Genomic DNA, 14,890 nt, shown 5'->3' with positions numbered 1-14,890 from the left:
ATGTATGCTGTGACTGAATGTGCATGCTCTCATCCTCTCAGCTCAATACAGGGGATTATAACAAAAATTAGCGTTGCATCGTTCTTTTTATGTTGGTTAGTATCTTTTTGACTACATTTTCATCACCTTTACTTCTGACTGCATTAAATCATCTTTTTTTGGCAACAATCTTGCCCTCTTCATTAGATGAGTGAGATGGATTCTGTATGTTACTAGCTGTGTCAAGCTGTAGGCAAGGAACATTTTCCCCTTATTTTCTTTGACAAATTTAACCCTGGTGGGTGGTCCCACTGCATTAAACTGTGTTTTGGATGAGCCCACCTCGGGTGAAATACCATTCTGTGAAATCTTTGCTAAATTGCATTTTTGTGGTCTCCCTTGAAGCAGAGTTCATTTCCCCTTGAATAAACCTGCAGACAAAAAAAAAAAGGTAAAAGTCAACATAAAGAGATCCGTATTGAAGAAAAACATGCATTTATTATCTATAGTATATAAAAATATAATATTTTTTTAATAAAGATATTTTTTTTATTACATAAAATTTCCTTTTTAATCATACACCCCATATTCAACCTAATTATGCCCTTTTTGTTCAATGCATTTTCAAAAGACCCACTTTATATGCTGGTAAAAATCTTTAGTCAGGAAAAAATCTATTGTTACAAGAAAAGAACACTGCACAAAAGCCTCTGTCATCAAACCTTTGCTGAACCACTAGCTATAGAAAATGCCCCCCAAAAAGCATCATGGGAGCTAATACGTGACCGGTTGGTGCTGAGATTTGCTAGAGATACAGTCATATTTTACTGTTCTGCCTCCTCAGGAGTTCTGTCAGAAAAATGTGCGTCATGAAAATCAGTCTCTAGTTTAAAAACTCTGCTGTCACCACACAGACCTAATATTCAAGTTTCAATCGGCTTATTATCTACATAATTACAACACTGAATTGCACACCATTTTCATCAACTACAGTACATTATGTTCCTGCAGCAATGTGGCTCAGTGGTTAGCACTGTCGCCTTACAGCAAGAAGGTCGCTGGTTTGAATCCCGGCTAGACCACTTGGCATTTCTGTGTGGAGTTTGCATGTTCTCCCCATGTTCGTGTGGGTTTCCTCCAGATGCTCCGGTTTCCCCCACAGTCCAAAGAAAATGTCTTATTCGTTTGCGCAGCCCCTTCACATGCTTCAAACTTGCCGCAAATTGTCTCATTCGTTTGTGCCGTTGAAAGTTCCATTTGTGCTGTTTCTGTTATTGAAGTGTTACACTTTTAAATATCGACGATGACAAAACCAGCCCTCTCGACATGTCCAAATTTAACCAAAAAAGTCCCGCTTGTTTGTGCTGTTTTGGTTTTTGAGATATTAAAATAATATTTATAGGTCATTCAGTGGTCACGCAGCCTCCTAACATGCTTCAAATTCACCCCGAAACCGTCTAGTTCGTTTGTGCTGGTTTGTGGAGGTGAAAGTTCTGTTTGTGCTGTTTCTGTTATTAAAAACATTACACGTAGAATAATGGATGATGATGTCATAAGCCCTCAGACATGCTCCAAACTGATCCAAAATAGTCCTGTTTGTTTGTTCTGGTTTGTGCCGTTAAACGTTTGATAAGTGCTGTTTCAATTTTCTAAAAATTAATATAATACTTATGTTTATTTTTTGTTTTTTTTTAAAAGTCATATATTAAAAGGTAAGGCAAGATTCAGACACCAAATTGCATTAAATACTGGAATCCTGAAATGTTACAAACATGTTTTCAAAATTGACCTCAGAGTCAGTGGATCAGAAGATGTGGACAGCATAGCACAAATTCAAAAGTAAGTGTTGTCACTTTAATTCATTCCTTCATTCATTTTCTTTTCGGTTTAGTCCCCTTATTCATCAGGGGTCACCACAGCGGAATGGACCGCCAACTTATCTAGCTTATGTTTTAGGCAACGGATGCCCTTCCAGCTGCAACCCCTCACTGGGAAACGCCCGTACACTCTCATTCATACACATACACTACGGCAGGGGTGTCCGTTCTCGGTCCTGGAGGGCCGGTATCCTGCAGAGTTTAGCTCCAACTTACTTCAACACACCTGCTAGGAAGTTTCTAATATATCTAGAAAGAGCTTGATTAGCTGGTTTAGGTGTGTTTGATTATGGTTAGAGCTATACTCTCCAGGACACCGGACGTCCAGGACTGAATTTGGACCCCCCTGCAATACGGTCAATTTAGTTTACTAGGTCAATTCACCTAGTGCATGTCTTTGGACTGTGGGGGAAACAAACTGGAGCACCCGGAGGAAACCCAGACGATCATGCTACCCACTGTGCCACTGTGCCACCCGTTATCACTTTAATGTAAAAAACAAAACAAATCCACAGTTTTACATGTATGACTTTTTATGTGTGAAGTAAGATTACTCACTTAAAACACAATGTTTTTTTTAGCATATTTGAAAATCCCCTTATCATAAAGTCAAAGCTTAGAAAATCCATCAATAACATTGTCCAGTTTGTCACTTGAGTGAGGTCAGTCAGTCATGCTAGAAAGGCAGCATTATCACCATTAAATTAGAGTGGTATATACACTTAAAGTCAGAGTTATTAGCTCTACTGTAAAAAAGGCAACTCAATTATGGAAAAAATCATAATCACGATTATTTTGTTCATAAATGTAATCACGATTACTCAAAACAATTATCAGTTGAAGTTCAAATGATTCGCTCTCCTGTGATTTTTTTTTTTTTTTAATATTTCCAAAATGATGTTTAACAGAGCAAGGAATTTTCACAGTATTTCCTATAATATTTTTCTTTTGGAGATTCTGATTTGTTTTATTTTGGCTAAAATAAAATCAGGTTTAAATATTTTTAAAACTATTTTAACAGAAATATTATTAGCCCTCTTCAGCAACATATTTTTTGATTGTCTGCAGAAGAAACCACTGTTATACAATGACTTGCCTAATTACTCTAATTAAGCCGTTAAATTGCATTTTAAGCTGAACGTTATTAGAAATGAGATATTAAAACTATTATGTTTAGAAATGGGTTGAAAAAAATCTTCTCTCCTTTAAACAGAAATTGGGGGGAAAATATAAAGGGCCACTAATAATTGAGGAGGGCTACTGATTCTGTCTTAAATTGTCTAGAACTGAAAAAAAAACTTTAATTATAGCAACAAAGTCAAGTCAAGAGCAGTGCGGAATTTTCTCCTTTTGTTGTTTGATTATTGATATAAACAGTCGTCAACAGGAATACGCATGCTGTCACTTTAAGAGCAGTGCGGTTCTGATTTATGGTTTCTCTTTCACATGTCTTTTAAATCTCAACTAGTTTGTTTATTACATAAATTAGGGTAAATATAAATAATCTTGACTTTAGATGTGTGAGACTGAGCGCACACACATAACAGCATGCGATCTTATTCAAGCTTTTAAAAACATAAATGATTCGAATGTACATCAGTGAATAATGCACATCCCGTGCTGCAAAAGCTACATTACAGTACATGCTTTTAGTCATTTTCATGTGGAACAAAGCAACAACAACAAATGAAAGCAGCACAACTGGAAAGGGGGCGGTATATCAGTCCCTTTATTAATCAGGGGACGCCACAGCAGAATGAATCGGCAACTTATCCAGCCTATTTTTTACGGAGCGGATGCCTTTCCAGCTGCAACCCAACAACAGAAAACACCCTTACACTCTTACATTTGCACACATACACTACAGCCAATTTAGTTCATCCAATTCACCTAAAGCACATGTTTTGGGACTGTGAGGCTGACCCCTCCAACTGACCAAGTTGTGGCTCGAACCAATGACCTTCCTGCAAGGTGATCATGCTACCCACCGTGCCACCATGCCACCAAGGACATAATGTTACCACATTAAACAATTAGCTCACTTGAAAGAAAAAATACTGATCAACTACTTTGTATTTTCTAGCTATTTAAAGCTCTGCTTATGAAGTGAAAACAACTCGCGTTTTTTTGCAGATAGTGTTGCTTGTGACTTGCATAGTGAAGATAGAGAGTGTTAATTTCCACTTTATTTAAGTCCCAGATGTGGCACATCTTGGCTCAGTTCAGTAAGAATCTTGCTGAGGTGCAAAAACAAACTCGGTCAGCTTCTGTAAACCCCTCACTATAGGGAAAAGCAGGAACAAGAAAGATGACGCTTCCAGCTATGCCCGAAAAAATTAATAATGCTGGTTACTCCACAAAAATTAATGAACAGAGAGATGTGTCTGGTTTTCACTTTGGGCATCATTTGCGCACCAAATTAGAAACATGTCTGCAAAAATAGCTAACAATTAGAAAAGAAAAACGTTCAATGCTGGTTTTGAGCTGAAGGTCAGCTTGTCACATGAAGGTCAAGCGTCACAATCTCAGTGTAATTGCGCAAACAACTGTTTCATGACACAGAAACAGCAGCATATTAGAGCATTCAAACATGTTCCTAAAACTCCAGCGTATAATAAATGCTTAAGTATGACTCACAGCAGAAATCCCACACTGCACTGACAAATGCACAGGCATAAATACAAAATAATAGAGTCTGTTAATAATGAATTATGTATGAAAATCTATTTTCGCTGTCTAACATAAGGAAAGCACGCAATGAGAGATGGATCTGCTGAAGCAAAGCAATAGTCTTTTATTCAAAACATATTTGCCTGCAATTTACATTTGGTGCATATTCATTAATATACGTTAATGACTAATGAGTGCGTAAATGAGCACGTTGGATAGAGCCGCATATGCACAAACACAGTGATGCTTCGCTGACTCTTTCTTAAGTAATGATCACTGGCTGATCCACCGCTACAAATAAGCTGTCATCCTCCATTACAAATGCTATGGCCGACCTATTCTCTACATTAGCATGGGACACAGAACGAATTCACCTCGATTTACATACACAAACTGAAATGCCTCTCGAGCTGATATATTTATCTCTGGCTTTCTCTAATACACTGGGAATTGATGGATGTTCTACAGCTGCCCTTGCACATCTGTCTCTGTCCTCAAACACACAGACTTGCCTGTTCACTCCTTAGGGAGTCAATCCTGAAAAAGAATCAACTCTCTGATTCCGCGCGGAATCGATTCTGTTCTAGGATTTTGGAGTGACATGACTAATAGTGTGTTCATGCTCGATTACCAAACTATTACACATCCCTGAAAAGCCTTAATAGCCAGTGCTGGGGCTTTGATTCATCCCAGTGACCTTTTTGAATCTGCTATATAAAAAAACACACATACAAATGTACTGACAAACACGGGCTGAATCATAAATAACACACAATGCAAATCAAACTTTGAGAACATCTGAAATCTCCTTAATGTCAAGGTCACTGGATTTGTCATATGAAAAGTCACATTCTCTTTAAATCTGAAAATATGTAGTTTTTTTTTTTTATTAAGATATCCATAAACCACAACCTTTTTATGATTTGTGTACTTAAATGTGTTGAAGAATGTTCACAGGCAATTTTAAGTACTGACAGGGATACACCCTCAATTTCGGGTTTTATAGAAGACATGGAAACACCAAATACGCTTCAATATGCCATGTGTTTTATCAGACTACGCAGTGCAGCAGAACAACAACCCTAAAACATATTTAGCATGACAAAACAGTGCTGTTTCTCCATGTGATCACGAGCAAAAAAGAACCACAAGTAGTGGATTGTGGCATAATAAAAGCTCTGCTGCTTTCATGCTGCATTATACTCGTCTCTTGTCTCGTTTCACTTTGAGGGCTTTCAGTCTTACTGTGCTTCTTACTACCATGATAATACTTTTGAATAGTTTTCCACATCCATGAACAGGATTTCTGCAAGAGTCCCGAAAGACAAAGTGAAGACAATTCCACACTCAGACATGGTGTCATGCATACCTTGTTTATTGTGAATGCATTTTAGCTGCAAAACCGTAAATACTAAAACATTCCAATTAATTAGTATTTCGGAGCTAAACTGCCATCTATTTTGACTAGCTATAAACTTAAGCTTTTTTTTTTTTTTTTTACATTTTTGTTGTACATAATTTTACTGATATTTTATGTGTAATAATGTGTTTTTGATTTAAGGTTGCCTTTTTAAAAAATCTGGCAGGGCAACAGATGAAAATTAGCTCTTGTGGCTAATTCTGGCTTATTTAGAGTTTTTACTGTTGATTAATGAACAGTGTCCCTGTTAAATAAAAAAATAAAAATAAATTGCCTTACCAGACTATTTGGGATATAAACTATTGATAGACTGAATGACAATTTAGTGAATGTCTTTTTTTAATTTTTAGTCACTTCAGCATCAACTCTTAAGATTTTCAAAATGCATTGTTATACTCTCTTGAATCGATTCAGGGCTTGGTTTTTAATAGCAGATAGTGCTCTCGCTTTAAAAACAACCATACTCTGCTTGCATCTAATTCCTTATTAATACCACTTGAATCTGAAAAAAAAAATCTGAAAAAAAGTTTGGAAAAATTTAAATGAATTACAAGAAATTTACTGGTGAGATGATTTTATGTTGATTTTCTGACATAAAAGCCAACTTTAGTGTGCTAGGACTGCAAGATGCTGGAAAAATATGCAATGTTGTTGAGTATTGGGATAACGATATTATTTAGCATATACCGTAACATTACCCTTGAAAATGATATTTTCTTAGCTATGTCAAACAAACAGCAAAATATATTTTTCAAATCTAATTCAGACAAAAAAAACTGCCAAGTTGCAAACATTTAGTCTTTAAAACATGAATGAGTGAAAACTTCAGTAGGGTGACATGGTGGCTCAGTGGTTAGCACTGTTGCCTCACAGCAAGAAGGTTGCTGGTTCTAGCCTGGCTGGGTCAGTTGGCATTTCTGTGTGGAGTTTGCATGTTCTCCCCGGTTTCATGGGGATTTCCTCCGGTTGCTCCGGTTTCCCCTACAGTTCAAAGACATGTGGTATAGGTGAACTGAATAAACTAAATTGTCCGTAGTGTATGCATGTAAATGTGAGAGTGTTTTCGGCTTAGTCCCTTTATTAATCAGGGGTCGCCACAGCGGAATGAACCGCCAGCTTATTCAGTGTATGTTTTACGCAGCGGATGCCCTTCCAGCTGCAACCCATTACTGGGTAACACCTATACACTCTTATTCACACACATACACTACAGACAATTTAGCCTACTCAATTCACCTATAGAGCATGTCTTTGGACTATGGGGGAAACCAGAGCACCTGGAGGAAACAAACACCAACACGAGGAGAACATGCAAACTCAAAGCAGAAATGCCAACTGACCCAGCCAAAGCCCGATCCAGCAACCTTCCTGCTGTAAGGCAACAGCGCTACCCACTGCACCACTGTGCCGCCCAACTTAATGATTCACCATATTTGACCAATCAAATGGGGCCATAGTATATTTGTCACCACCTGAGAATATAGCGATGCATTTTGATAATATCAAAATATAAATTTCTCCGCAGTAAGTAAAAGAACATGATTGTCATTCATTTAATTTTGATTATAACTAAATAACACAAACAAAGCACATTCTAATGTTTTGGGAAAGAACTAAATTGAAAGCTTTGTTACACCTTGTTATGATACTACTGTATATATGAAGATTTAAAATACAAAATAATATATTAATAATGCATTATAGAGCACATAAGGAGAATTTTTACCTACACTGAATTAAAATTTGATTATTTTCTGCGTAAATGCTGTCGCACTTCACTTCTGTTCTGTCCCATTTCATTTTTCATTCCAAAGAAATCCACCTCTGTCATCTTTCACCTTCACGTGCTGATAACATAACAGTGCCTGTCCATTTGCCACTCTTTGAATGTTCGCCTCTTCATTCCTCTCTCCGTTTTGCTCTTTTTCGCTTTCATAATAGACAGGCAGGTCCTATTAGCCCTCTGCCAGTCTCATCTGTAGTCCTGACAGCCAGTAACCACCGCTGTGTCAAAGTCTCTCTCTCTGCTCAGTTCAACGGACATATGACTTTTCTGTGCAGCTGTGGGGGAGAACAACTAGTTTCCAGTCACCAAACTACCTGAACAAAAAAACAAAAATAAAATAAAAAATAAGCCACCATCACTCTCAGAAAAGCTGAAAGCGGTGTGTGGGATGCAGAACAGTCAGAATTTATTAGCAGCTTTCTAAATGGAAGCATGAGTGGTTTGTTGATGATGCACTGAACACATCTTGAAAAACTTCAAAGTAGGGTTATGATAGACTGGTCAAGGCAGGATTGAATTAGTAAAGGGTTTTAACTTTCTGTGGAGCTGTGGATTGTATGAAAATATTTAGATAAATGATCACATATCCAAGTGATATGTGATTTTTGCTCTAAAGTTAGGAAACTGCTGTGTACTTTACAAAAAACACTATTCAGTCTAATTAAAACATATGCATTTAATGAACATTTCTATAAATATGTCTTTAATTAATTTATTCTTCATTTAGCATTTAAGCAATTATTTATGAAATCCATCACTTGCTTCTGTTAGCAACAATATGTGAAGTTTATTCATAAACTAATTTTGAGAGGTTCACATGCTTATGATTGACCACGACTGGTCCCACGTTAGCTAACACATGATCCTCCAATCAGATGAATCCCAACTCACCTTAAATAACCAGTTTTAACCTCAGTCATCTTCATCTTGAAGAATCCCCCCTTCCACCCCTACTTCTCCTGCCTATCCTAGATTAGGTGGCATGGTGGCTCAGTGGTTAGCATTGTTGCCTCACTGCAAGAAGGTCACTGGTTAAAGTCCTTACTAGTCCAGTCAATGTTTTTTGTGCAAAGTTTACATGTTCTCCCCATGCTCGCGTGAGTTTCCTTCCGGTTTCCTCACACAGTCCAAAGACATGCTACACAAGTGAATTGGCCCAAAACCAAATTGGCACCATAGATGATCTCTTAGTCAGCAGTATATCTCTCTTTAGCAGTCCCTCACTTGTCACTAGGCTGAATAAGTCAAGGGAGTTCTCGAGATCTACATGAGCTCAACCTCCCCTCTCACCCTGCAAATGGGAAAGAACCCCAGGCTCGAAGATCTCATGAGCTAAGGGCTCTCTCCTGGGACAGCATGCCAAACATGCTTTACAATTAATTATCAGCTAAGTGTGAACTCTTGAAATGCATTTTAATAAATTGTGTTTATGAAATATTTAAACGAAATTTTGAAGACAAAAAAACATTACATTAATAGTCAAAATAGTAAATATAAATATGATATTGTTTTTTTTCATATACATATGTACACAGTACAGTAAATTATTCCCTTCAGTCAAATATTCCTGAAAGGGGGTGATTAATAGAGAAATAAATTTTTGACAATATTTCCTATAATTTTTCTTCTGGAGAAAAGTCTTGTTTTAAATTAGATGTAATAATAGCAGATAATATTTTTTTCTAGCTTTATCACATTAAAACTATGGAAAACATATACTCACCGACCTCTTTAATAGGTACACTTTACTAGTACTGGGTTGGACCCACTTTTGCCTTCAGAACTGCCTTAAACCTTTGTGGCACAGATTCTACAAGGTACTGGAAATATTTCTGAGATTTTAGTCCATATTGACATGATAGCATCACGCGGTTGCTGCAGATTTGTCGGCTGCACATCCATAATGCAAATGTCCCTCCCCACCACATCCCAAAGGTGCTCTATTGGATTGAGTTCTGGTGACTGTGGGGGCCGTTTGAGTACATTGTCAGGTTCAAGAAACCAGTCTGAGATGATTTGTGTTTCATGATATGGTGCATTATCCTGCTGGAAGTAACCATCCGAAGATGAGTACTGTGGTCATAAAGTGATGGGCATGGTCAGCAACAATACTCAGGTAGGCTGTGGCATTGACACGATGTTCAATTGGTACTAATGAACCAAATGTGTGTCAAGAAAATATCCCCCACACCATTACACCAACACCACCAGTCTGAACTGTTGATACAAGGCAGGATGGAGCCATGCTTTCATGTTGCTGATGCTAAACTCAGACCATATCATCCATTTTATGTGTTTTTCCATAAAACAAGCAAAACAATGAGTCATTTGCATAATTCAAATGACCTTGCTTTCGTTTTGAAATAGGAATATTTTATTTACACCACTAGCAGATTATTTAGTTTCAAGGAAAAACTTACTGAAATTGAATTAATATTTTTTAAATCAAAACAAAATTTTATTAATTGTCTAGAAAATGCTTCTTGATTTAAGAATTCTTAGATGTTTGGACTAGAAACAAGACGAAAATTATTTTTACACAGTGCAAAATAAATTCTTTCTAAAGTATAAAACTTGAATTTATTACTTGCAGTTTCTTAGTAAATGTGAAATGTATTTTAAAGATACTTCACTTTCACTGCATGACTTTCCAGGGTCGCGTAAAAAAATAAAATAAAGCACTGAGTGGTGAGTTTCTTTCAAGGCTTTGAAGTTACGCAAGTCTTACGTCGCAGTGTGTGGAGCTATGCAGTATTTATCACAATACATATTCAGTCTGTCTGTGAACTTGTCTCTCCGGGGTTTAAATTAGTCTCTCTCCAGGGATAATCCCGAACCGAGGACTAACCAACCACAGCACTCTCAGCTGGGTGCAAACTCAGCCACTTCACATCTCCAAATGACCCACTTTCTCCCTCCCTCTTCATCTCTACAGTCTCACTCACTCCTATACATCATCCTCGTTTCCACCGTTCGTCCTTCTCTTGTTTTCTCTAATTATTCTTTTATTTTACTGCTGTTTCTCCCTAATGGCACCTTGCTTTTCATGCCGTTGACATGACTGATAATAGGTTAGTTTTTGCTGGAGAAACTGACATGACTGTGATTGATAGTTTGCTCTCATTCCCTGTCTAATACACCAGAGAGGGAAGATGCATATATGTAGATATATACGGTGTACAGATTGGCTCTATTCAGGAAAAAAAAGAGAGAAATAGAGTGTGCCAGATATTAGCCTGAGGGCAGGATGATAGACCAGATCTGAAGGTGACTGTGGTGCAGAGAAAAAAAATAAAGATAAAAATGCAAATATTAAGAGAAAAAAGGAACGGGAGAAAAGAGAAGGAAACAGAGATAAAAACTAATAGCATAAATCAATGCTGTGAACAAGCTCACTGAAAAACTTCACACAACAACAACAACTGGATAAGATGTGAGGATGTGCACAGGGAAATAACAGGGGAAAATAATAATAATAATAATAATAATAATAATAATAATAATAATAATAAGTAATGCATTGAACTAAATAGAATTTTTAGAAGAAATAAAATTTTTTATCATTAAAAATTTGGCTAATAATGATAAAGCTATAATTATTTTTGTTATGTTCTAGAATCTAACATTATTTTGCAAGCTAAGAAAATGTATATATAGTAGGACTGTACAGGAAAAACATCATGATATAATGTTTAATATTATTCTATATTATATTGAATATTTTTTTATCTATTTAGGTATGTATATTATAATTTTTTTATTAAACCATTTTATTTTATTTACCAACATTACTAAAGCAATTAGTTTTAATAGTCAAAAACTAAAAATAAACAAAAATATCTCGTCTCTAATGTTTTAAAATAAACGTAAGTGCTAAAGAGGCTCAAACTTAATAAATCAAATAATACAAAGTGTGTGCAATGATAAAGTGTAAATGCTGAACAATCAAAGCAAACTTCAAGGTTGATCAACATCTGTAAGGTGTCAATAATAATCTCACAGTAAACCACAAACTCTATTATTATTGTCAAATATTATAAGACAAAGTGCAGCTTCGAAATACTAAGAACTCCAAATAACTAACTGTGCTTGGCAAAAATGAACTGCAATTAATTGCATATAAAATAAAAGTTTGTTTTGACATCATTTAAGTATGTGTACTGTGTAAATTGCTTGTGTGTGTATGTATGTATGTATGTATGTATGTATGTATGTATGTATGTATGTATGTATGTATGTATGTATGTATATATATATATATATATATATATATATATATATATATATATATATATTTTTTTTTTTTTTTTTTTTTTTTTAAGTGTTTATTTATATTATATGATAGAAATTATTTTAAATTGTAATATCTATGTAACAAAATTGCAGCGTTTAATTTTTTCTTTGTGTGTGTATGACATATAAATAATAAATAATAATAACACACAAATATTATGTCAAAACAAACTTTTACTTTAGAAGTAATTAATCGCTATTAATCTTTGCTCAGCACTAATTCATAACTAAGCTAATAATAATTTAGTATATTAAAAATATACTAAATATATTCAAACAAGGTGATTACATTTTTACATAAATATATGTTACAATAAAGGACAAACACAATTTCACCCATATTTTAGAATTTAACAATCACAGACATTAGAACAAACACCTCAACATGCTTTCAAATATTTAAATAAATGTATATAATTATACACTCACCAGTCACTTTATTAGATATACCTGTCAATCTGCTCGTTAACGCACATTTCTAATCAGCCAATCACTTGGCAGCAACTCAATGCATTTAGGAATGAAAACATGGTCGAGACAATCAGCTGCAGTTCAAACCGAGCATCAGAATGGGAAACAAAGGTGATTTAAGTTACTTTGAATGTGGCATTGTGGTTGGTGCCAGACGGGCTGGTCTGAGTATTTACTGGGATTTTCACGCACAACCAACTCTAGGGTTTACAGAGAAAAAGAGAAAATATCCAGTGAGTGGCAGTTCTGTGTGTGCAAATGCCTTGTTGATGCCAGAGGTCACAGGAGAATGGCAGACTGGTTCGAGCTGATAGAAAGGCAACAGTAACTCAAACTAGATATTAAAGTTTGAGGACAAACTTTATGGTGGCTTGAAAAGCCGAATCTGAAAGTTTGAAGTGGTTTTAAAGTGTAAATAGAATGTTAGTATGATTTTAGCTTGAGTTAACATATTACTAGCATGAATTAGCATGTTAGTAGCATGATTCTTACATGAATTAGCATGTTGTTAGCATGATTCTAGCATGAATTAGCATGTTACTAGCATGATTCTAGCATGAATTAGCATGTTGTAAGCGTGATTCTAGCATGAATTAGCATGTTACTAGCATGATTCTAGCATGAATTAGCATGCTACTAGGATAATTCTAGCATGAATTAGCATGTTAGTAGCATGATTCTTACATGAATTAGCATGTTGTTAGCATGATTCTAGCATGAATTAGCATGTTACTAGCATGATTCTAGCATGAATTAGCATGTTGTTTGCATACATCTAGCATAAATTAGCATGTTACTAGCATGATTCTAGCATGAATTAGCATGTTGTTAGCATGATTCTAGCATGAATTAGCATTTTACTAGGCGGTTGCTAGGGTGTTTTAAGTGGTTGCTAGGTGGTTGCTAAGGTGGTGCAAGGCAGTTGCTAAGGTGGTCTGACTATTTGCTTGGTGGTTGCTAGGGTGTTGCTAGACGGTTGCTAGGGTGTTTTGAGGGGTTGCTAGGTGGTTGCTAAGGTGGTGCTAGGCAGTTGCTAAGGTGTTCTGACTAGTTGCTAAGTGGTTACTAAGGTGTTGCAAGGTGGTCGCTAGGGTATTCTGAGTGGTTGCTAGGTGGTTGCTAAGGTGTTGCTAGGCGGTTGCTAGGGTGTTCTGAGTGGTTGCTAAGGTGTTGCTAGGTGGTTGCTAAGGTGTCCTAAGTGGTTGCTAGGTGGTTGCTAGGGTATTCTGAGTGGTTGCTAAGGCGTTGCTAGGGTGTTGCTAGGCGGTTGCTAGGGTGTTCTGAGTGGTTGCTAGGTGGTTGCTAAGGTGTTGCTAGGTGGTTGCTAAGGTGTCCTGAGTGGTTGCTAGGTGGTTGCTAAGGTGTTGCTAGGCGGTTGCTAGGGTGTTCTGAGTGGTTGCTAGGTGGTTGCTAAGGTGTTGCTAGGTGGTTGCTAAGGTGTCCTGAGTGGTTGCTAGGTGGTTGCTAAGGTGTTGCTAGGTGGTTGCTAAGGTGTTGCTAGGCGGTTGCTAGGGTGTCCTAAGTGGTTGCTAGGTGGTTGCTAAGGTGTTGCTAGGCGGTTGCTAGGGTGTTCTGAGTGGTTGCTAAGGTGTTGCTAGGTGGTAGCTAAGGTGTCCTAAGTGGTTGCTAGATGGTTGCTAGGGTGTTCTGAGTGGTTGCTAAGGCGTTGCTAGGTGGTTGCTAGGGTGTCCTGAGTGGTTGCTAGGTGGTTGCTAAGGTGTTGCTAGGTGGTTGCTAGGGTGTCCTGAGTGGTTGCTAGGTGGTTGCTAAGGCGTTGCTAGGCAGTTGCTAGGGTGTTCTGAGTGGTTGCTAGGTGGTTGCTAAGGTGTTGCTAGGTGGTTGCTAAGGTGTCCCAAGTGGTTGCTAGGTGGTTGCTAAGGTGTTGCTAGGTGGTTGCTAAGGTATTCTGAGTGGTTGCTAAGCGGTTGCTAGGGTGTCCTGAGTGTTCGCTAGGCCCTTACTAAGGCATTACTAGGCCATTGCTAGGTGGTTGCTAGGCGGTTGCTAGGGTAATTTGGGTGGTTGCTAGGCAGTTGCTAGGGTACCCTGGTTGGTTACTAGGCAAGCCTCACATACATGCTTGATAAAACATTTATACTTAGTAAGCATTTCTAGCAAGTTACAGTACTTGGCTAGTCAATATTAGCATGTAGCTAGTCACTGCTAGCATGTGTAGCATATAGGAAGTTTCGTTTGCTAGCATGAGTCAAACGAGCCAATCTCCAAGTCTCTACGATGTTCTGATGCTGAGATATAGCTGTTGATGAATGGTTGCTAGGGTACTCTGTTTTGTTGCTATGGGCGAGGTTACAGAGTTAACTTGAATGTGGTTGGTTGTCTTAGTCTAATGAACCAACCCCCGTGTCTCTATGACACTGCTATGCAAAGATATGC

General features: G+C 37.2%; 1 protein-coding gene across 12 annotated transcripts in view; it reads right to left on the bottom strand.

Annotated features, from left to right (window-relative positions):
- Positions 1–14,890, bottom strand: part of doc2g (double C2-like domains, gamma) — a 169,660-nt gene that overhangs the window by 112,958 nt on the left and 41,812 nt on the right. For 6 of the 12 annotated variants that reach the window (XM_073908942.1, XM_073908944.1, XM_073908950.1 and 3 more), the window contains one exon: positions 322–410. The exons of 3 other annotated variants lie outside the window; for them this stretch is intronic. In XM_073908942.1, coding sequence (XP_073765043.1) covers positions 322–410 — 89 coding nt within the window. Of the gene's footprint in view, positions 1–321; positions 411–7,676; positions 8,047–14,890 lie in introns of all 12 variants that reach the window. 3 more of the 12 variants (XM_073908951.1, XM_073908954.1, XM_073908953.1) reach the window with 2 other exon arrangements.

The sequence above is a fragment of the Danio rerio genome, chromosome 8 (assembly GCF_049306965.1).
Source record: "Danio rerio strain Tuebingen ecotype United States chromosome 8, GRCz12tu, whole genome shotgun sequence".
NCBI lineage: Eukaryota > Metazoa > Chordata > Actinopteri > Cypriniformes > Danionidae > Danio > Danio rerio.
This window is presented reverse-complemented; position numbering and strand designations above follow the sequence as displayed.